Source organism: Rana temporaria, chromosome 3 (assembly GCF_905171775.1).
Source record: "Rana temporaria chromosome 3, aRanTem1.1, whole genome shotgun sequence".
NCBI lineage: Eukaryota > Metazoa > Chordata > Amphibia > Anura > Ranidae > Rana > Rana temporaria.
This window is the reverse complement of record NC_053491.1, coordinates 221,610,884-221,633,211: the sequence shown is the minus strand read 5'-3', so window position 1 is coordinate 221,633,211 and position 22,328 is coordinate 221,610,884. Positions and strand designations below refer to the sequence as shown.

The following is a 22,328-nucleotide window of genomic DNA, read 5'->3' as shown; positions in this document are numbered from 1 at the left end:
CAAGAGCATAAATTTGGAAAAAAATAAAATGTTTACTTTCTACAAAATAGAGGATATATATATGTTTATTATAATTTTGTTTTATTAGTAATGGCGGCAATCTGCGATTTTTATCGTGACTGCGACATTATGGCGGACACTTTTGACACTATTTTGGGACCATTGTCATTTATACAGCGATCAGTGCTATAAAAATGCACTGATTACTGTGTAAATGACACTGGCAGGGAAGGGGTTAAACACTAGGGGGCAATCAAGGGGTTAAGTGTGTCCTAGGGAGTGATTCTAACTGTAAGGGGGATTGTCTCACTAGAACATAACAGATATCACTGCTCCCGATGACAGGGAGCAGTAGATCCCTGTCATGTTACTAGGCAGAACATCTCCCCGTTCTGATGCTCCGTGTCTCGATCGTGAGCTCCCGGGAGACATTGAGTCTGCGTGCACGCTCACGCAGTACGATGTGGGCGGCGCGCGGGTGCCCACTATGCCGCCATTTAAAGGGAACTTACAGGTACGCCCATTTGCTCAGCCGTGCCATTGTGCCGACGTACATCGTCGTGCACTGGTCGGCAAGGGCTTAAGATACATCTATGTAGGGCCGGCCTTTGGGGTGTGCGAACTGTGCGGCCGCACAGGGTGCCATAGCAACAGGGGCGCCGTGTGACCATCACAGCTCGCAGAATGTGAGTGGTAGCAGGGTCGGGCCGGCGCTACCACTAGGCGGATTAGGAAGGCAGCCGCCTAGGACGCACTGCCACCTAGGGGCGCCGCTGACTCTTGCCTCACCTCTTCCTCCTCATTGTCGCTCCCCAGGCTCCAGAGAATAGAGCCTCATTGTGTATGTTTAGGTGACCAGGGGGTGAGGGGTGAAGATGGGGGGGTGCCACAAGATTAGCTCGCACAGGGCGCCTGAACACCTATGGCCGGCCCTGCATCTACTGTATAAAGTACATAAAAGTGCCATAAAAGTGCCATTCCACCTTTAAAGCAATATGGTTTTGACTTTTGAACAAGGACATGCTATAATAGATAACACCTATGCACATTGGGGGTATATCTATGAATAGGGTATAAAGTTAGCATAATTATAGTCCTAGCCAACCATTTAGCTGCTATGCAGCTTACATAAGACCTCTGAAAGCAATATACCACATTTGTCAGAGTTTTTATAATAACTTAAAGCTTCATTGGTGAGATTGACATTATGATAGAGCAGACCAAGTGGCTACATAATAAGGTATTGGTCTCAGCAGGTGTAGTTGTACCTAGTGGCACAGTTTGATGGCTCTAGTCCCCAGTGCAAGAAGGGAGCCAAAACCCCATACACAGTGCTTTACATTTAATATTCCTATCCCCCGTAAATCCCCATGAAATTAATACAACCACTTATTACTCCTTTTACATAAAATACAGATCCTCATAACAACCAAAAGCTTCTTTATATTGCACAGTATACTGTAATCCCTCTTCTCTAGGAAAGGTGATTTAGCTGCATACTTGCTTAAAGCGGTGGTTCACCCTTATTAACATGTTTTTAGCATAAAATTCGGCATAGTAGCGCGAGCTACAGTATGCCTGTCTTTATTTTTTTAGTCCCGTACTCACAGTGTAATCGTAGACACAAGATTTTGACTCCCCGCGGGGAATGGGCGTTCCTATGGAGAGGGAAGGTGATTGACGGCCGGCTCTGGCACGTCACGCTCCCCGCAGACAGCCGCTACAGGTCTCGGCTCTTCACGGCGCTATACGGCGCCTGCGCACAGACTATGCGCAGGCGCCGTGAAGCGCCAAGTCCTATTTTGGGTATTTCCGGAGAAGCGTGACGTGCCAGAGCCGGCCGTCAATCATGCTGCCTCTCTATAGAAACGCCCATTCCCCGAGGGGGGTCGGAATCTTGTCGTTACGATTACACAGTGAGTACCGGACTAAAAAAATAAAGACAGGCATACTGTAGCTCGCGCTACTATGCCTCATGTTATGCTAGAAGAAAAAAAAACATTTTTTTTTTTTTTAATAGGGTGAACCCCTGCTTTAAGATAGATATGGCTAGATAGGCCCCACGATTCCAAGGTAATAGGGGCCCAATTACAATTACAACATCTGCTACCCCTGTTACTATGCCACTGGGTATACCCTTAACATTTGTATGGCATTTTCAGATAATTAAAAAAAATGAATAGCTATGGGAAACATCATATAACTATTTGTGAGAATCCAAATTTTGCCTGAGCGTCTTCACAGTTTAAAGTGAACCTATGATGATAGAAATATGGGGATGCTATCACTTATGCCTTGTACACACCATCGTTTTTCCTAATGTGCAAAAAGCTATCGTTTTTCCCGATGTTATTCCTCTCCAGCCTGACTTGCATACACACGTTAATGCAAAAAAAGTCCGACCAAAGCGCGGTGACGTACAACGCGTACGACGGGACTATAAAGAGGACGTTCCTTTCAAATGGCGCCACCCTTTGGGCTGCTTTTGCTGATTCTTGTGTTAGTAAAAGTTTGGTGAGAGACAATTTGCGCTTTTCAGTCCGTTACAGCGTGACGAATGTGATATCTCCATTCCGAACGCTAGTTTTACCAGAATGAGTGCTCCCGTCTCATACTTGATTCTGAGCTTGTGCGTTTTTTTTCCCCCTCGGAAAAGCATACACACGACCGTTTTTCACGACGAGAAAAAGACTGACGGTAAACACAACGAGAAAAAAGAGAGCTGGTTTCAATTTTTTTACGGGCAGTTTTTTCGGCGAGAAAACTGCTAGGGAGCATACACACGACCGTTTTTCACGACCAATATAAAAAATGGCAGTTTTCTCGTCGTGAAAAACGGTCGTGTGTAGGAGGCATAACTTGTTTTTAAAGTGGTTGTAAATCCTTTACAACCACTTTATGCTACAGGTAAGCCTATAATATTCCCTGTGTCCTGCATGTGCCAATGTCATCGGCACATGCACACAAGAGCAAACTGAAGCAATGGCACGTATGTGTCGTTGCTTCAGTCAGTGTGCCATTACCGATGGCTCCCGCATGCATGCACGGGAGTGATGTCATCGCGGCTCCGGCCAATCACAGCACCGGAGCCGCGATACCCGGAAGTAACCCCTAGGAGAGATGTCGCCAGCCGGAGGGGGGTACGATGACCGTTGTGGGGGCTTTGATGTAAGGTAAGCATTTCATAATGAGCTAATATGCAATGCATACTACCTCATTATGCTTTTGTCTTACAGGTTTTTTTTATAGGGTTTACAACTACTTTAAGAATCAATTACCAGGGCTCCAATTGGAAACCTGGAAAATCACTGTCTAGTGAGTCATTGACCTAGAAAAGCATGCAGCAAAAGAAGTCTGAAAACTCTGGTCCTGCATGTTTGATCAGTGTTAGGGCTCTCTAGTAAACCCAGGATATACCCAGGATATAGATGGCAAGTAGATGGCAATAAGACAGGAATTGCATCATTAATATTTCTATCTTGACAGATTTCCTTTCATTTCTATGGGTAGAAATTTTTCTGTGTATCTATAAAAAAAACACTCATTCTCCTGTATTGTTCCTTAGTGGATCCATCTAACAGTGATTGCATGTGCATCATTTGTAGGCATTGGGACATTTAAATGTGAGCCTGGAGAAGAGGTGTGTATCTATATTTAGTGAGCATTAACACTGAAGCGTTTGTTACCTCAGCATTTCATATTCCTGATTTATGTCTGTTGTACCATGTACTTGTGTTAAAAAGTATCTGCTTCTTTTTGTATTTCTTCCTTTTCTATGAAATATCTGGTGATCCTGACAGTTCTCCTGCTTTCCTATTTTAAATATAGAAGCTCAACCATCCCAGCATGGTCCATTTTCTGGCTGTGCTGGGAGAACAGCCTGCCTATCCTCCAATGGCCAAGACCTCTGCTGACACACCCCCTTGCACAGCTCTTCACAGGGGAGATCAATGTATGGCTGTCTTTCTGCCTCCTGCTGACACCTCTTGCCACCTGCAATCTCTGCCCCCACTTCTCTAGGTACCTTATGCTTCTGAAAGCAGAGGTTATGTCATCACATATAACAAATAAAAAAAAAGTGTTTATAATTTTTTATATACTGTTTGTATGTATGTATATATATACACACACATACAAATGTTTTGCCTTCAATTTGCATTTTAAACTGAAAGGGTTATTTTACAAGATGAGAGTTTACATATACTTTAAGTATAACTAAAGGTAACATATTTTATATATTTGAATTGAGTGGGATTAGAACACTAGTCGGGTTGTTATTGCAGTCTGCACTCCTGTTGGGGAGGTTCACCCTCTCTGCTTACTGTTATCACAGTGTCATGGATATGCAGTAATGTCTGGCAGCTTACCTTGCTCTCCATGTGTTCATCTTAGAGGCCAGGCCCTCTCACCTGGCTGCCTTTATCATCTCTCCTTCCTGATGGCTCCACCCAAGGCCATTCCAGGAACTCTATATTAACCAGTGCACTGCAGGTCTGCATTGCTGATCAACGTTGTTTGTTAGCTTTGTGTTCCTGCTTGCCATGTGTTACGTTTGTCTCTGTGTACCAATTGTGTCTTGTCCCTGACTACACGTGTTTGCCTGTGACCCTGACCCTTGGCCTGTCCCTTGTTTATCCTTGCCTGCTTGTCGCCCCGACCTTGGCTTACCCTTCACTATCTCTTGTGTCCTGAGTGGCTGCTTCCCCTCTCTCCCTGCGGAGCGTGACCTGGGGGACTCCGGGGGCCACGACCTGGATTCAGTTGCAGCGAAGGTATCCTCACCACTAGAGCCTCTGGTGAACACCAACTGGATCTTAGACTCCACGCCCTGGGGAATCTTGGGCTCAAGCTTCCTGCAGGATCCCTGTTTGTGCCCCAGTGAACCTCTCCTCCATATCCACTCTGTGGTCCATCCACAGCAGTCTGCTATAGGGTTCACTACCTTGTGGTGCACCCCTGACTCCAACGGGGTGCATTTGTCATCTGGCCACAGGTGACCTGACACACAGATTATGGGGTTGTTAAGGTAATTTATTTATTTTTTCTAAATAGCTTCCCCTTACGTTAGTGCAGTCCTCTTTCATTAACCTCATCCTTCGATTTTGCTTTTAAATGTCCTTATTTCTTCTGAGAAATTCTCACTTCCTGTTCTTCTGTCTCTAACTCCACACAGTAATGCAAGGCTTTCTCCCTGGTGTGGAGAACGCCTCTTGAGGGGGGAGGGGGTGAGCAGGCAAGTCAGGACACTCTCTACTTTGCAGATAGAGGAAAGGGCTGTGTGTTAGTGGGTGTCCTGACACTCCTGCTCCCCCCTCAAGAGGCTTTCTCCACACCAGGGAAAAAACCTTGCATTACTGCAGACAGACAGAAAAACAGGAAGTGAGGATTTCTCAGAAGAAATAAGGACATTTAAAAGCAAAATCGAAGGATGAGGTAAGTGAAGGAGGACTGCACTAAGGTAAAGGAAGCTATTTAGGGAAAAAAATTACCTTTGCAACCCCTTTAAGTGACCATACTGACAACCAGGGATTTCCTCACTTTGGGGGGATTTCCCATCACTTCCCGTTTGTATGTGACAGGCAGTAAAGTAAAATCTCCCCAATGGGACACAGATTGCAAAAAAGGACAGGGGTTAAACCCTCCCTTGCCTTTAGTTATACTTTAAAGGGGTTGTAAAGGTACAATTTTTTTTCCCTAAATAGCTTCCTTTACCTTAGTGCAGTCCTCCTTCACTTACCTCATCCTTCGATTTTGCTTTTAAATGTCCTTATTTCTTCTGAGAAATCCTCACTTCCGGTTCTTCTGTCTGTAACTACACACAGTAATGGAAGGATTTCTCCCTGGTGTGGAGTGTTGTGCTCGCCCCCCTCTCTTGGACTACAAAAGAGCCAGGACGCCCACTAACACACAGCTCCTTTCTCTATCTGCAATGTAGAGAGCGTCTTGACTCTCCTGTAGTCCAAGGGAAGGGGTGAGAAGGACACTTTACACCAGGGAGAAAGCCTTGCATTACTGTGTGGAGTTACAGACAGAAGAACAGGAAGTGAGGATTTCTTGGAAGAAATATGAACATTTAAAAGCAAAATCGAAGGATGAGGTAAGTGAAGGAGGACTGCACTAAGGTAAAGGATGATACTTAGGAAAAAAATTGTACCTTTACAACCCCTTTAAGGCTTTTTCATTAAAGTGGTTGTAAACCCAACCACACATCTTGCACCTACAGGTAAGCCTAGATTAAGGCTTACCTGTAGGTGCAAGAAATATCTCCTAAATATCTAAATATCTCCTAAACCTGCATGGTTTAGGAGATATTTACAGTAATTACAGATGCCGATGACAACGGCGCAGACACACTGAAAGTGCAGTTTTTCTTAATGGCATAACCAGGGTTAATGCCGTATTCCCGTGCATGCGCGGGGACCTGCCGGTCCTGCAGGCATGTGCGGGAGTGACGTCATCGCCACTCTGGCCAATCACAGAGCCGGAGCGGCGATAACAGGAAGAGGATGCGAGAGTACATGGCGGCGGAGGGGGACGAGGAGGACTTTGGGGGCTGCGATCTCAGGTAAGTGCAACATATTGAGCTAGTATGCGATGCATACTAGCTCATTATGCCTTTCTCTTGCAGGTAAAAAAAAAATCCCCATTTATCGGGGCCGGTTTACTTCCTCTTTAAGAAGGATTTAAAGTGGATATAGTTATGTTGCCTCTGTTGTCCTAAACTAGCAATTCAGCATTCCAATTCCTCAGACATGTACACCTGATACATAACAAAACCAAAGAATATTCCCAGCTCAGCTCGCCATAAAATCTGCTACTAACCAAATTATTCTGTCTAACAGTTTGCGTTCAAAACAGGGGTTTAGTTTGCACACATTTGCAAATACATGCGTAAGCTGCAGAGCTGCTCCAAGGCACCCCAATATTTTTGCAGTCCTAACTCTAAAGACAACCCTTAAAGAAACCATTTCACCAGATAAATGTATTCAAATGAAAGCCTAGACCAAGTTGAATAGTATTGTCTTCTTGCAGTTTAATAATTTTTTATGAAGTTTTCACAAATCATGTTTTTCATGTTTTACAAGAATCCAACACTTCTAGGAAATGTTAGATATCTGTATGCGCCACCCACGCAGCTGCTTTTCCCCTGTTCTGTGCACTGTTCCCTGTTAGGTGGAATACGGGAATGTGCCTACAGACCAGTCAGCAGCAGCAACTGCTATTTCTACAGTGGTACTGACAGTATGTGATGTAACTGCACAGGACAGGGTAAGAACAGCTATAGAAAACAGCATGAAGGCAATACTGTTAATATTTATCTTGTTCTACAGCTACAAGACTTTGAATAATAATTTATACACTATATTGCCAAAAGTATTTGGACATCTGCCTTTACACTCACATGAACTTTAAGGGCCAGATTCTCGTACAGCGGCGTATCTTTACGGCGGCGTAACGTTCCGATTTATGTTACGCCTCCGCAACTTAGACGGGCAAGTGCTGTATTCTCAAAGCACTTGCTCCGTAAGTTGCGGCGGCGTAGCGTAAATCGGCTGGCGTAATCCCGCCTAATTCAAATTTGGAACAGGGGGGGCGTGTGTTATGTAAAATAGCCATGACCCGACATGATTGACGTTTTTCACGAACGGCGCATGCGCCGTCCGTGGACATATCCCAGTGTGCATTGCTCCAAATACGCCGCAAGGATGTATTGGTTTCGACGTGAACGTAAATTACGTCCAGCCCCATTCACGGACGACTTACGCAAACGACGTAAAATTTTCAAATTACGCCGCGAGAACAACGGCCATACTTAACATTGGTACGCCGCATATACTCCTCATATAGCATGGGTAACTTTACGCCGGGAAAAGCCTAACGTAAACAGCGTATCTGTACTGCGTCGGTCAGGCGTACGTTCGTGAATTCGCGTATCTAGCTGATTTACATATTTCTAAGCGTAAATCAGCGTACACGCCCCTAGCGGCCAGCGTAAATATGCAGTTACGATCCGACGGCGTAAGAGACTTACGCTGGTCGGATCTAATGGAAATCTATGCGTAACTGATTCTAAGAATCAGGCGCATAGATACGACGGCGCAACTCAGAGATACGACGGCGTATCTGGAGATACGCTGTCGTATCTCGTTTGTGAATCTGGGCCTTAGTCCGTAGGGTTCAATATTGAGTTGGCCCAGCCTTTGCAGCTATAACAGCTTCAACTCTTCTGGGAAGTAGTCCACAAGGTTTAGGAGTGTGTCTATGGGAATGTATGTCCATTCCTCCAGAAGCGCATTTGTGAGGTTAGGCATTGATATTGGACGAGAAGGCCTGGCTCATAGTCTCCACTCTAATTTATCCCAAAGGTGTTTTATTGAGTTGAGGTCAGTTCCTCCACTTCAAACTCACTCATCAGGACCTTGCTTTGTGCACTGGTCCAAATCATTTAGTGGAGGGGGGATTAGGGTTGTTTTTCAGGGGTTGGCCTTGGCCTCTTAGTTCCAGTGAAGGGAACTCTCATGCTGCGTACACATGATCGGAAAATCCGACAAGAAAACCGTGACGCGGTGACGTACAAAAACATACTTGGGGGGGGGGGGGGCACATTCTAAAAATGCTATACATCTAAGATGGTGCTGCTATAAGACCAAACACAGTACAAAACAGATTATAGCGCACACATGCAAAAATGACATTTATCCTGCAAGGCTAGTTAAAAACACCTGAACATATTCAAAAATACGGGGGATTGGTCATATTATATGGTCATATAGTGCTAAGCCCACTTACTGCGACAAAGTACCCTGAATTAGTGGGTAGATGTGTGCAACTAAGCCTCTGTTTTTAACGCACCAGTTAGACAGGGGAATTTGGTTGGTTGCTGATTGGTCGGTAAGTTTGAGCCTGGATATTCTATGTTTTTGTATGTTTATACGCCCATTCCAGCGCTCCTTATTATACCATTCATAGGTAGGGGCAGTGACTATTGTTTGTTGATACCCTGAATTAGTGGGTCCTACCCTAGTAATAGAATGAAAGAACCTGTGTCTCAACCATGGGACATAAACTCCTCTCTATGGGAGAACTGAAGGGATTCCTCCTATGCACTGGTGGCCACTAATGTGAGGTAATGAAGAGGGTGACGTACAACACTACAACGAGTCCAAAATGATTCCGAGCATGCGTCAAATTAATTCTGAGCATGCGTGTTTTTTTGGAGAGTCGGAATTGCATACAGACGATCGGAATTTCCGACAAGAACTTTTCCCATTGGAAAAATTTAAGAACCAGCTCTGAAAATTTGTGCTGTTGGAAATTCCGACAGAAAAAGTCAGATGGGGCCTACACACGGTCGGAATTTTCGACCAAAAGCTCTCAAACTTTTTTGGTTCGGAAATTCCGACCATGTGTATGCGGCATTAAGGTGTCAGCATACCAAGACATTTTGGACAATTTCATGCTCCCAACTGTGGGAATAGTTTGGTGATCACCCCTTCCTGTTCCAACATGACTGTGCACAAAGCAAGGTGCATAAAGACATGGATGAGTGAGTTTGGGGTGGAGGAATTTGACCAATCCTGACCTCAACCTGATAGAACACCTTTGGGATGAATTAGATCAGAGACTGTGAGCCAGGACTTCTTGTCCACATCAGTGCCTGACCTCACAAATGCGTTTCTGGAAGAATGGTCAAACATTCCCATAAACACACTCCTAAACCTTGTGGACAGCCTTCCCAGAAGAGTTGAAGCTGTTATAGCTGCAAAGGGTGGGCCAACTCAATATTGAACCCTACAGACATGCCATTAAAGTTCATGTTAGTGTAAAGGCAGGTGTCCCAATACTTTTGGCAATATAGTGTGTGTGTGTATATATATATATATATATATATATATATATATATATTTTACTCTCCTACGGTGCCCTGAAAGGGCAGACATGTTTTACCATGGTTGTTATCAAAGACAATAATTTTAATCTGTTTAAAGTAGGGGAAAAGCTGCAAGCTTTATCTTCAGAATTAAATTGTTGATTTATAAATATGAGAAAATTGTAAAATTTCATGAAACAAAAAAAAAGACAGAACAAAGTGGAGTGGAGTGCAAAATAATGCTGTAAAAAAAGGTTTTCTAAATGGCTCAAAAATCAAAAGTGCTGAATCCAGAGAAAAAGCAAAACATATTTTTAGATAGGCCACCTGGTGTTATGAACCAAGGCTGCACTGGAAATGCAAATAACTGTTCAGTTAGACAAAAACTAGAATAGCTTTTCATTTTCATAAACATTATGGACATACTGTATATTCCTTGATGCAAGTTCCCCCCCCCCCCCCCCCCCCCCAATAATCATCTCACTCTCCTTTCCCTCTCTAGCCATCCCCGTATCACCAAGCAAGTGCTGTTTGTGAATGGATTGTAGCTTTTGGCTTTGTTACATTTTTCCTAACATTCATCAGAGATTTTCAGGTTGGTATAACTAAACACTGTCCATGCAATGATGTTTGAAGTGTGGAACAAACTTTTTATAAAGAAAATGTTAAAGTATACTTATAGCCAAAAAGTTTTTTTTTGTTGGGTAGTAGAGAAAATTTTAAACCTTAGTGAGTTTTTGTTTTGTGTCTGATTAGGAAGAGTTACCTATTTATTTGTCCATGTGACCAATGTCACCCAGGCAGAAAGGGATATGAAATCCAAAATGTTATAGCTGTCATAGAAAGTGGCACCTGTTTTGGTAACAGCTTTCCAAGAGAGGAATTCCTCTCGTCTTAAAGAAATTTCCTCTCGCTTCTTTTTGTGCCTCAAAAAAAAAAACAACCTAAGAAACACTAATGCCTCGTACACACAGCAGGACTTTCCGAGAAAAAAAGTCAGACGGGCTTTTTTTCTCTGAAAGTCCGGCCGTCTGTAGCCTCCATCTGACTTTTTTTGTCGGAAGTCTGACGAACCTTAGATAAAGAACCTGTTCTCTATCTTTCCGTCTGACTCACGGCGGACTCACGGGCAAAAGTCCGGTCGTGTTTACGAGGCATTTCAGAACTTTATCGTTGCCACAAAAAAAGTTTAAATAAAAAGTAACATTTTATTTATACAAATTATAAAAAAAATCCAAATCGATTTTTTTATTGTAAACAAGAGATGGGGTACATAAAGAGAAATGGTTGTGGGACGAGGCAGGGTTGCCCACTATCTCCGGGGCTTTTTACCCTGGCCATTGAGCCCATGGATATATTGCTCTGCTCAGAGCATGAGGTGAGGGGACTGGAGGTAGGACCGTTGATTGAATGGGTATCGCTAAACGCTCATGACACCCTTTTATATCTCAGTGATGACTCTCAATCCCTGGTGCCAAACCTCGGGATTATAAACAGATTCGGTGGATTTTCTGGGGTTCTAATCAACTGGGGTAAATCCAGCCTATTCCGCCTATATGACCTTGCCCCCCCCTACGGCGGACTTAACACCACTGCGCAGAGTCTCTAAATTTCGATACCTTGGGATTGGTATCAGTAATGATCTGACGCACTACCTAACTGATAAACTCTACCCGGTGCTGCAAAACCTGATTGTGAAATGACAGGCCTGGAAAACACTCCCCTTGACACCGGTGGGGAGGGTAAACCTGTTAAAAATGGTGTTCCTTCCTAAATTCTTGTATATATTTTGGAGTACCCCAGTCCCCATCCCTGCCTCCTTCTTTCAAAGACTGGATGACATAGTCTCCACATTTATTTGGGGTGGAGGGGCTCCCAGGATAGCTCAGCGCAAACTTCAGCTCCCTTTGTCCTCGGGTGGGCTGGCTTTACCTTGCTTCAGGAAGTATTACTGGGCGGCAGTGCTGGTCACTGTTCGCTGGTGGTTTCAGCAAACCAGATCTAATCCCGCAGTAAACCTTGAGGCTGCTGTTATGGGCTCCTACTCAGCTCTTACTAATTTGGTTTATAGGGGACCTAAAGCTACCCCACATGTAACTCTCCCAATGCGTACTACGATTCAGGTTTGGGAGAGGGTCACTGCAGTTGTTGCAGCGCCTGACTCCATCTCCCCTCATGCCCCGCTGTGGGGTAATCACAAACTCTCGCATTTCAGATCTATCCCGGACCCCAGTGTCTGGGCCAGGTTTGGGATAGTGAAGGTACAACAAATTATGCCTGCTGGGACGCTGCTCCCTTTCCTGGAATTCCAGCAGACGGTAGGAACATTCTATCATGTCATTTGGGCCTGCCCTGTCATCCAGAACTACTGGGGTGAGGTGGTGGCAGAAATCAACGCTGCTACTAAACTCCAGATATCACTGGACCCTAAGGTTCTCCTCTTGGGTATCATGGAATTGGTGACTCATTCTACAGATGCCAGGCTGCAATTGTTTTATCTCTGTTTTTATGCCAGAAAGGCGTTGCTGCGACAGTGGAAATTGGTGACTCCCCCCACGGTGACTCAATGGCTTGCACTGGTTGACTCAGTACTGCCTCTTTACAAACTGACGTATATGGGCCACAAATGCCCTAAAAAATTTGACAAAGTCTGGAAATAATGGGAGACGGCTAGATTGATCACTGTATAATGACATGACTGACCATAGCCTTGGACTCTAGGACTTTCTCCACAAAGGGGTGATAGCACTCTGATGCTCTGTAGTGCACTCTGTTCGCCCCACCACCTCCCACATGCGAGTGGTGATGCCTCCCCCAGTCGGTGTCCGCTAGTCCAATAATGTTCAGGGCCGACTGCCAATGAGACAGGATAGACTGATGGTGCTCCAGGAACCTCGTGGGCCTACATGGACCCCCACATCTCCCCCCCCCATCATGGTTGGTGCCTGTTGCCTTGAACTGTAAGTGGGTTGTGATCGCCTCATCCAGCTGCCCATTCTAGACCCAACAGGGTCTAACCTCATATACTGTCCTGTGATTATCCTGGTAATCTTATTGTCTTGAGTTCCTTACTGTACTGAACCTCTGCTGTACCGTAGTTTTGTTTTAATTTCTGTACCATTTTCCTTTTTTGTTTTAATAAAAACGTCTCCGTAAAAAAAAGAGAAATGGTTGTATGGTAGATAAAGTCTAGTACAATGTATTAATACCAGATATCAGGATTAACATTAGTAAGTATACAATAAACAGGGTACAGCAAAAACAGTTGACAATATGGATGACTGTGCCCAAAATAAATAGAGTAGTTACATGGGGGTCTTGGATACTGTGTTTAAACAGTGTGTTGACGTTTCTCTATGGTTGTGCCTCAGGGAGCCTACTAGTTAGAGTAACTTTTAACGTCTATGTCTTGTGCAAAACATTGGTGTTAGTTGTGTAGGTGGGGGATATAAATCATGTAGGATGTTGGGGTAAGGAACAATTGCGTGTGGTCTCATTGTGTGGGGGGATGTCCTGGGCTGATTGTCTAATGTCAAATATTGGTTACACTGTGTTTTCAGTGGTTAGCAGCCTATTGTCTCCATATCTGTTATTTCCTTGTAGGGTTGCGGTCACTGGACCACTAGCAACCCACGCGGAGAAAGGCGGTTCTAGCAGGCTTAATCAGTGGTCAAAATGCTCAAGTAAGGTGGTGGGGGGATTCTGTTATGTGAATGGGGAGGTAGGTGGGTTAGCAGAAGAAAAGACTCCTTGTGGGAGAGAGGTAAGATATTGGGAATAATTAGCGGGGGGAGGTAGTAAGTGTGGAGAGGGGGATGAAAAATCTGTCTCTATAGAGGGAAAAGGTTAGGATGGTAAAATAGTAAATAGATAATGGGGGGGGGGGGGATGAAAAGGTAAAGATGAGAGGGGAAAAGGGTGGGTCTTTCCTTTCCTCCTCCGATGACCTGACAGGGTATATCATCAGATATCACTGAGAAAGTAAGCGGGAGTATTCATCAGTCGTTTGGAAGTGCTGCCAGCAAGACCAAGTTTTCCGGAATTTGGAGGGCGTGTTTTTAGCTTGATGCACCAGGTTTTACAATTCTGAAATTTTATTTATGCGTCTGATCCAATTGGCATTGGTTGGGGGATTGGTCGATTTCCATTGGACTGGAATACACATTTTCGCAGCGTTCAAGAGGCGCAGGGCTAGGGAGCGATGATGCCGGGGTAAAGTCTATCGGATAGGTGGTAATTTGAGTCGTGAGGCGATGGACATCATACAAAAGTTTTGGAGTAAGGGACACGACCAGTATAAATGAAGGAGTGATTCTTCTTTATCTGAGCATCTCCAACAGTTGGGGGGTATGATGGGAGAAATTTTGTGTAATCGAAGGGATGTCTTGTACCATCTAGAAAATACTTTAAAGCCATTTTCCTGTGCAGAGACGTTGATTGAGCCTTTATGGATATAAGAGTATATATTTTCCCATTCCTCATCTGAGAGGTTGAGGGAGAGTTTCCTTTCCCATCTAATGCTTGCTATGTTGTTTTGGGCTGTGGTCAGAGAACAGTATGGAATACATGTCCGAGATCAGGTGTCACTGCGATTTCTTTTCTGGTACAAAGAACTTTGAAAGGTGTGTGTTGTCTACAATATTCAGAGCGTGTTTGGGGGTTATACATATTTCAAGAGTTCCTTGTAATAGGAATAAAAGTGACCCAAAACATTTTTTTTAAAAGGACAGTGTAAAAATAAAAAATAAAAAGTAAAATAAATTAGAATTAAAATGAAATAGATTTTTTTGAAGGGCCTTGTCCTACCGAGCTTGTGCGCAGAAGTGAACGCATATGCAAGTCACGCCCGCATATGAAAACTGTGTTCAAACCACACATGTCAGGTATCTGCGCAATTGTTAGAGCAAGAGCAATCATTTTAGCACTAGACCTCCTCTGTAACTCAAAACTGGTAACCTGTAGAAATGTTTAAATGTCACCAATGGAGATCTTTAAGTGTGAACGTTTGTCGCCATTCCACAAGTGGGCTCAATTTTAAAGCATGACATGTTGGGTATCAATATACTCTGCAACACATTATCTAAATAAATTGGGCTAACTTTACTGTTGTCTTATTTTTTAATTAAAAAAAGTGTATTTTTTCCAAACAAATTGTGCTTGTAAGACTGCTGCGCAAATACGGTGTGACATAAAGTATTGCAACAACCGCCATTTTATTCTCTAGGGTGTTAGAAAAAACATATATATATATATATATATATATATATATATATATATATATAGATATAATATTTGGGGGTTCTAAGTAATTTTCTAGCCAAAAAAAATGATTTTAACTTGTAAACAAAAAATATATACTGTATTTATTGGCGTATAACACTCACTTTTTTACCCTGAAAATAGAGGGTAAACTGTGCCTGCGTGTTATACACAGGGGGCTACGGAAAGTTTTTTTCCTAAAACTTCCCTCTTAAAGTTAGGGTGCGTGTTATATGCCTGTGCGTGTTATACGCCGATAAATACGGTACTTTTTTTCGAGTCTGGACTGGAATTGATGTCAAGGCCATAGAGTAAACAAAATAGTGTTTACTCCTTGATCATCTATAGGAGCAGCCGACAGGGCCGTTGGGTTGTTTCTCGGGTGAACCAGCGTAAACGGTAAGCCCGAAAAACACTGGCAAACAGCGGGAGAGGGCGGGAACAACCGCTTCGGAAACCATTCCAGCGGCTCATAAGCTGCTCGGACTGGTTTCATGACAAAGCCAACCGCCTGCAGATACTGGGTTATGGTTGATATCTTCAGCCATATTCCCTGTAAACCACTTGTAAACCGCAACATATATATATGTATTGCGGTCAGCAAGTGGGTAAAATACATTTAGAAGTTAAAATTCCATGTAAATATCATAACCTAATACAGATACATCTGCCATATTTCCCCATTCTCAATAACATAAATGGGGTAATGTGCTTGTTATCTCTTCAACATGTTTCATTGCTCATTAGCCCACTTCATCAGGAAGGCAAACAATAAAAAAGACTCGGAAATTATAGAAGAATATATCAGACCATATAGTTCAAAATATATGGAAGAAAAACACAATATATACTAGTCAAAATAGTGTACTCAAACAAGTCTATATCATCCCTCTTGTAGATGATTGGGTTATTCATAAACACCAAAGAATAGTGCAGCCAACAATTGAAACATCATGGGAAGAACAGAAACGGATACCAATTCCATCAAATCATGAGAAAGAGGTGGACCCAGTGAAAAATTAAAAACCCACAGAGAGTACTGGAAAGAAAGGAGATTTATATAATATAGTACACGTTGGGGGTAAAACGGTGAGGGTTATTTATGTATCAAAATATTTATCTATCCTAGGGTTCCCAGTATTCCCAATTACACCCCTACTCCTCAAACAAACTGTGGTTAAAGTAGACCTAAAACATTGACTTTAGGTCCCCTAATCCACGGGCCTGCAATCCTTATAAAATTTGATCTATCACCACTAAAATACTCTACCGTGAGCAGACAATCTGTTCCGAGGTTAGACACAAAGCTGCTGCAAAGATGAAAGTGGAAGGGGTTCCACAGTGACTGGCCAGACCTGGAGGACCGGGAGTCCACTGCAGATAACAAGTATATATCACTGGGGCAAAGGGGGTTTTAGAACTGGGGCAGATGCATGGACCAACTCTAGTCTTTAGCTGACTGATTCACTTTGGCAGAACTCCAGGCAAGTAAAAAAATACACAGTTCAAATACATTGTGAGAATCTGTTTTATGTTTCACAGGATTAGTAATTTTGCTCTGCCAGTCTTGAAATTCCGCAGGGTCCCTGAGCTCCATTGCAGCCTGGTTAAAAAAACACAACCAAGCCTGTTAAGTGAGCAGAAGCACATATGTAAATTACCCCCCCCCCCCCAGTTCATGTTTACTGTTAACATATGTCATGGGTGGACATTAATTATTGTGGGTGAGTCATCATCGAGATACAGCACAGCATCCCGTACTAATCAAATATGGCCAAAATAAGAAAATATTGGGACTTTTTTGGTTCTTCGTACAAGCTAGCATAAATTTCATTAAAAATTCCAAAAAAAATTAAAAGACAAATCCATATAAAACCATGTACAGTCTTAAAAAAGAAAAAGTGCAGCGCTAAATTATATATGGTATGAAACCATATATATACAGTGTTTTGCTGTAGCAAAGTGCTCACAATCAAGTGAGAGTAAATAAATCTACTTAGGTGAACAAATATAAATACTTGGAGGTATGTGACAAAAAAATATATAATATGTGTGATATCAATGAATACCACAAGGGTGCTCACAATCAAGTGAGAATGGATAAAACCCACTAGGGTAAACAAATATAGATCCCTGGAGGTATGTGACAAAGATAATAATGTATGCAATACCAATGAATGCCACAAGAGAAATATAAATAAAAAGAGTCCAATATTAATAAAAGGAACTATTCCTGTTGCAGAAAGTCCAAGTAAAAAACAAAGGAACCAGCATTGAGGTAGACCAAGTTACAAAAACATGTGAGGAGAGTCTTCTCAGAGTAGGAATCAAATATATGATCTGTAGTATAATCCAATATTGATTTAGGCAGATGATAGAGGCCACATCAAGGTATCACTCTCACAGGATCAGCCAAAACATCCGAATGGTAAATGTAAAAGATGGATACTCTTACCAGATAAGGTGGACACACTCGTCAGTGACAGTGTGTCAATCAAGCATGCACAAGCTCCTCAAAGCGATAATAGCAGTGGAACAGCCGATGGAACCGCAGACAATCACTGTCAGAAGCCGAATGTATCCAATATGGGATAAATCCCCGAAGGAATCCTCATAGATGGTGGCAAGTATGCATGTTCAATCATAGAATCATGGAAAGGAAAGGAAAACAGCTCCACATGGTGTAGTTATTCCCAATAAAAAGAGCCTTTATTAGGCATGGATAAAAACAATAAAAACAACCAAAAACGAAATTTGATAAAAAGGTACAAGTCTTTGGGGAGACCAATACAGGTGATCACATAGAAAGAAATAATGCAGCGTGGTTGGCAGGTAGCGTATAGGCTATGTACCCATAGTGCTACTTAGCTACATAGCAGTACTTAGAGTAACAATTCCCAAAATGTTTCACCCATGGGGCTTCTTCAGTCGATACATTGTCCACTAGTGGTCATAGCACTATATTGAATAGAAAACAAGATATGAATATCTATAGGATGTATGGTATTACAGTAATTTTTTTATATTATTTTTACATATATTCAACAATGTTGGTCCATCATTGTTGAACATATGTAAAAAAAACAAATCTACTGTAATACCATACATGTTGTAGATATTCATATCTTGTTTTCTATTTAACATCGTGCTATGACCACTAGCAGACAATGTATCCCCTGATGAAGCCCCACAGGCCAAACATGTCGGGAATTGTTACTCTAACTACCGCTTTATAATTAAGGATAACCAGAATAATGTCAAAACTGACAGTTTTTTTATATGGATTTGTCTTTTTTAATAAATAATTAATTTTGAATGAAATCTCGTATGAAGCACCAAAAAAGTCCCAATATTTTCTTCTTTTGGTTCTATGTCTATGTTGGTTCTTCTTTTGATATGTCATAGGTGCTCAAAGGGCCAGTAGAATCATGACTGCCAAAGGCAGAGGCATAATGAGACTTGTAGTTCTGCAACACCTGGAGGGTCACAGGTTAAGCACCCATGACATATGTGCATGCAGCAGAGCCTGTTTGGTAACTAGCATACCTCCCAATTTTTTAAGATGGAAATGAGGGACACCTATCAGCAAAAGTATGCAGGCATAGGACACACCCCTTGCCACACCCCCTTAAAGGAGAATTGTACAAAAAAACAAGATTGGTTAAAGCGGATGTGCCACTAAAAACATGTATTAAAAGCCAGCAGCTACAAATACTGCAGCTGCTGACTTTTAATATAAGGACACTTACCTGTCCTGGAGTCCAGCGGTGATCGCAGCAGATGACGAGCGATCGCTCGTCACCCTGCTGCTCCCCCCTCCATCCACGGTGAGGGAACCAGGAAGTGAAGCGCTCCGGCTTCACTGCCCGGTTCCCTACGGCGCATGCGCGAGTCGCGCTGCGCCCGCCGATTGGCTCCCGCTGTGTGCTGGGAGCCGAGTGTTCCCAGCATACAACGGGGGACGGACGGAAGGTAAGGAAAAAACCCGTCCTTTGCCCGTATCGTAGGGCCGGAAGTGGGTGCAGATACCTGTCTGTAGACAGGTATCTGCACCCCCCTCCCCCCTGAAAGGTGTCAAATGTGACACCGGAGGGGGGGAGGGTTCCGATCAGCGGGACTCCACTTTAGAGTGGAGATCCGCTTTAAACCCATAAGTGCTTTTTTACCACTACTATTCCTGTATATTGGCTTTTGGAATTTACAAATGCGACAATTTAAAAATCAGATGAAAGGTTTAGTGCTGGAAAACACGTTTTGATAGATAAAAAGTGCATTTTATATACAACTGTATAGATCAGACCAAAATTAGGGACAAATGAGGAGGAAAGAGGGACATTGCTCCAAATCAGGGACAGTCTCCAAAATCAGGTTTTTTTATGGAACTGCAGCAAGAATGGTATTTTATGTGCTTGTCTATTTCATATGTATTAGTGCAGCTTTTACCTCTATAACACATTATTTGCTTTTTTTTCAAATTTGTTTTCAGAACTCTTTCACAGTGAATTGTTGGTATTGAAAATCTGACATATGTACACTTTTGTTTTTTTTCTTTGCAGGCTGTAACTTTGACAATTTCAACAGAACTTCATGATGATTTTTGATTACAGCCCTATAACAGTGTTATAGATTGACTAAATCTTTTTAATATATATTAACCAGTCCAACTAACAATGTTACTGCTGCTGGTTTACAATTTGCACTGCTCTGTACTGGAGATATAGTTTAAGTATTACACTGCACCATTTCAACTTTTGTTTTTTTGTGTTTTATATATATTTTCATAACAATAAAAAGTTACAATCAATGGTTTCTGATTAATTGATGAAAAAATGGAAAACATTAATTGGGATGCAAGCTTTTAAGTACATCTTCAAATATTGTAATTTTTTTTTCCTTCATCAACAGTTCAGGCAACTTATTTTCACCACTTCATCCCCGGAAGATTTAGTTGCCCAATGACCGGGCTATTTTTTGTGATTCGGCACTGCAAACTGACAATTGCTCGTGCGACATTGTACCCAAACTAAATTGACTTTTTTTTCCCCCACAAATAGAGCTTTCTTTTGGTGGTATTTAATCATTTCTGCGGTTTTTATTTTTTGCGCTATATACAAAAAAAGAGCAAAATTTTGTAAAAAAACAATATTTTTTACTTTTTGCTATAATAAATATCCCCCAAAAATATATAAAAAAACAATGTTTTTCCTCAGTTTAGGCCAGACCTGGGCAAACTACAGCCCGCGGGCCGTATACGGCCCGGCGGACCTTTTAATCCGGCCCACCCCCGCCGCCGCTGCCACGTTAATCACCGCGGCGGGGAACATTACAGACAGCGTTCGTTTGAACAGCTGTTTTCCCCGCCGCGCATAGACACTCCCCCTTGGACGGATCTGTGGCATAGACACTTCCCCTTGGACGGATCTGTCCAATCGCGAGCAAGGGGGAGTCACCTAGACACTCCCCCTTGCTCGCGATTGGACAGATCCGTCCAAGGGGGAGTGTCTATGCGCAGCGGGGAAAACAGCTGTTCAAACGAACGCTGTCTGTTATGTTCCCCGCCGCGGTGATAACAGTAGGCAGGGCCGGGAGGGGTCACTGTGCCCATCACACGCAGCCACTTGTGCCAACACATGCAGCCACTTGTGCCAACACATGCAGCCACTTGTGCCAACACACGCAGCCACTTGTGCCAACACACGCAGCCACTTCGCCACCATAAATTGTCGCCACTGTGCCAATCACAGGCAGCCACTGTGCCAATCACACGTAGCCACTGTGCCAATCACACGCAGCCACTGTGCCAATCACGCGCAGCCACTGTTCCCATCAAACGCAGCCACTGTGCCAATCACACGCAGCCACTGTGCAATCAATTGTTGCCACTGTTCCCAAACACAGCCACTGTGCCAATCACATGCAGCCACTGTGCCAATCACACGCAGCCACTGTGCCAATCACACGCAGCCACTGTGCCAATCACATGCAGCCACTGTGCCCATCAAACGCAGCCACTGTGCTCATCAAACGCAGCCACTGTGCCAATCACACGCAGCCACTGTGCCAATAACACGCAGCCACTCTGCCCATCAAACGCAGCCACTGTGCCAATCACACGCAGCCACTGTGCCCTTCAAACGCAGCCACTGTGCCCATCACACGCAGCCACTGTGCCAATCACACGCAGCCACTGTGCCAATCACGCGCAGCCACTGTTCCCATCAAACGCAGCCACTGTGCCAATCACACGCAGCCACTGTGCAATCAATTGTTGCCACTGTTCCCAAACACAGCCCCTGTGCCAATCACATGCAGCCACTGTGCCAATCACACGCAGCCACTGTGCCAATCACACGCAGCCACTGTGCCAATCACATGCAGCCACTGTGCCCATCAAACGCAGCCACTGTGCTCATCAAACGCAGCCACTGTGCCAATCACACGCAGCCACTGTGCCAATAACACGCAGCCACTCTGCCCATCAAACGCAGCCACTGTGCCAATCACACGCAGCCACTGTGCCCTTCAAACGCAGCCACTGTGCCCATCACACGCAGCCACTGTGCCAATCACACGCAGCCACTGTGCCAATCACACGCAGCCACTGTTCCCATCAAACGCAGCCACTGTGCCAATCACACGCAGCCACTGTGCAATCAATTGTTGCCACTGTTCCCAAACACAGCCACTGTGCCAATCACATGCAGCCACTGTGCCAATCACACGCAGCCACTGTGCCAATCACACGCAGCCACTGTGCCAATCACACGCAGCCACTGTTCCCATCAAACGCAGCCACTGTGCCAATCACACGCAGCCACTGTGCAATCAATTGTTGCAACTGTTCCCAAACACAGCCACTGTGCCAATCACATGCAGCCACTGTGCCAATCACACGCAGCCACTGTGCCAATCACACGCAGCCACTGTGCCAATCACATGCAGCCACTGTGCCCATCAAACTCAGCCACTGTGCTCATCAAACGCAGCCACTGTGCCAATCACACGCAGCCACTGTGCCAATAACACGCAGCCACTCTGCCCATCAAACGCAGCCACTGTGCCAATCACACGCAGCCACTGTGCCCTTCAAACGCAGCCACTGTGCCAATCACACGCAGCCACTGTGCCAATCACACGCAGCCACTGTTCCCATCAAACGCAGCCACTGTGCCAATCACACGCAGCCACTGTGCAATCA

At 43.8% G+C, this 22,328-nt stretch overlaps 1 protein-coding gene across 1 annotated transcript in view; it reads left to right on the top strand.

Annotated features, from left to right (window-relative positions):
* Nucleotides 1-19,934, top strand: part of DRAM1 (DNA damage regulated autophagy modulator 1) — a 100,089-nt gene extending 80,155 nt beyond the window's left edge. Inside the window, exons 5-7 of the mRNA XM_040344291.1 lie at nt 3,582-3,640; nt 10,374-10,466; nt 19,687-19,934. Coding sequence (XP_040200225.1) covers nt 3,582-3,640; nt 10,374-10,466; nt 19,687-19,731 — 197 coding nt within the window. The 3' untranslated portion in view covers nt 19,732-19,934. The remainder of the gene's footprint in view (nt 1-3,581; nt 3,641-10,373; nt 10,467-19,686) is intronic.
* Nucleotides 19,935-22,328: the final 2,394 nt, after the last annotated feature.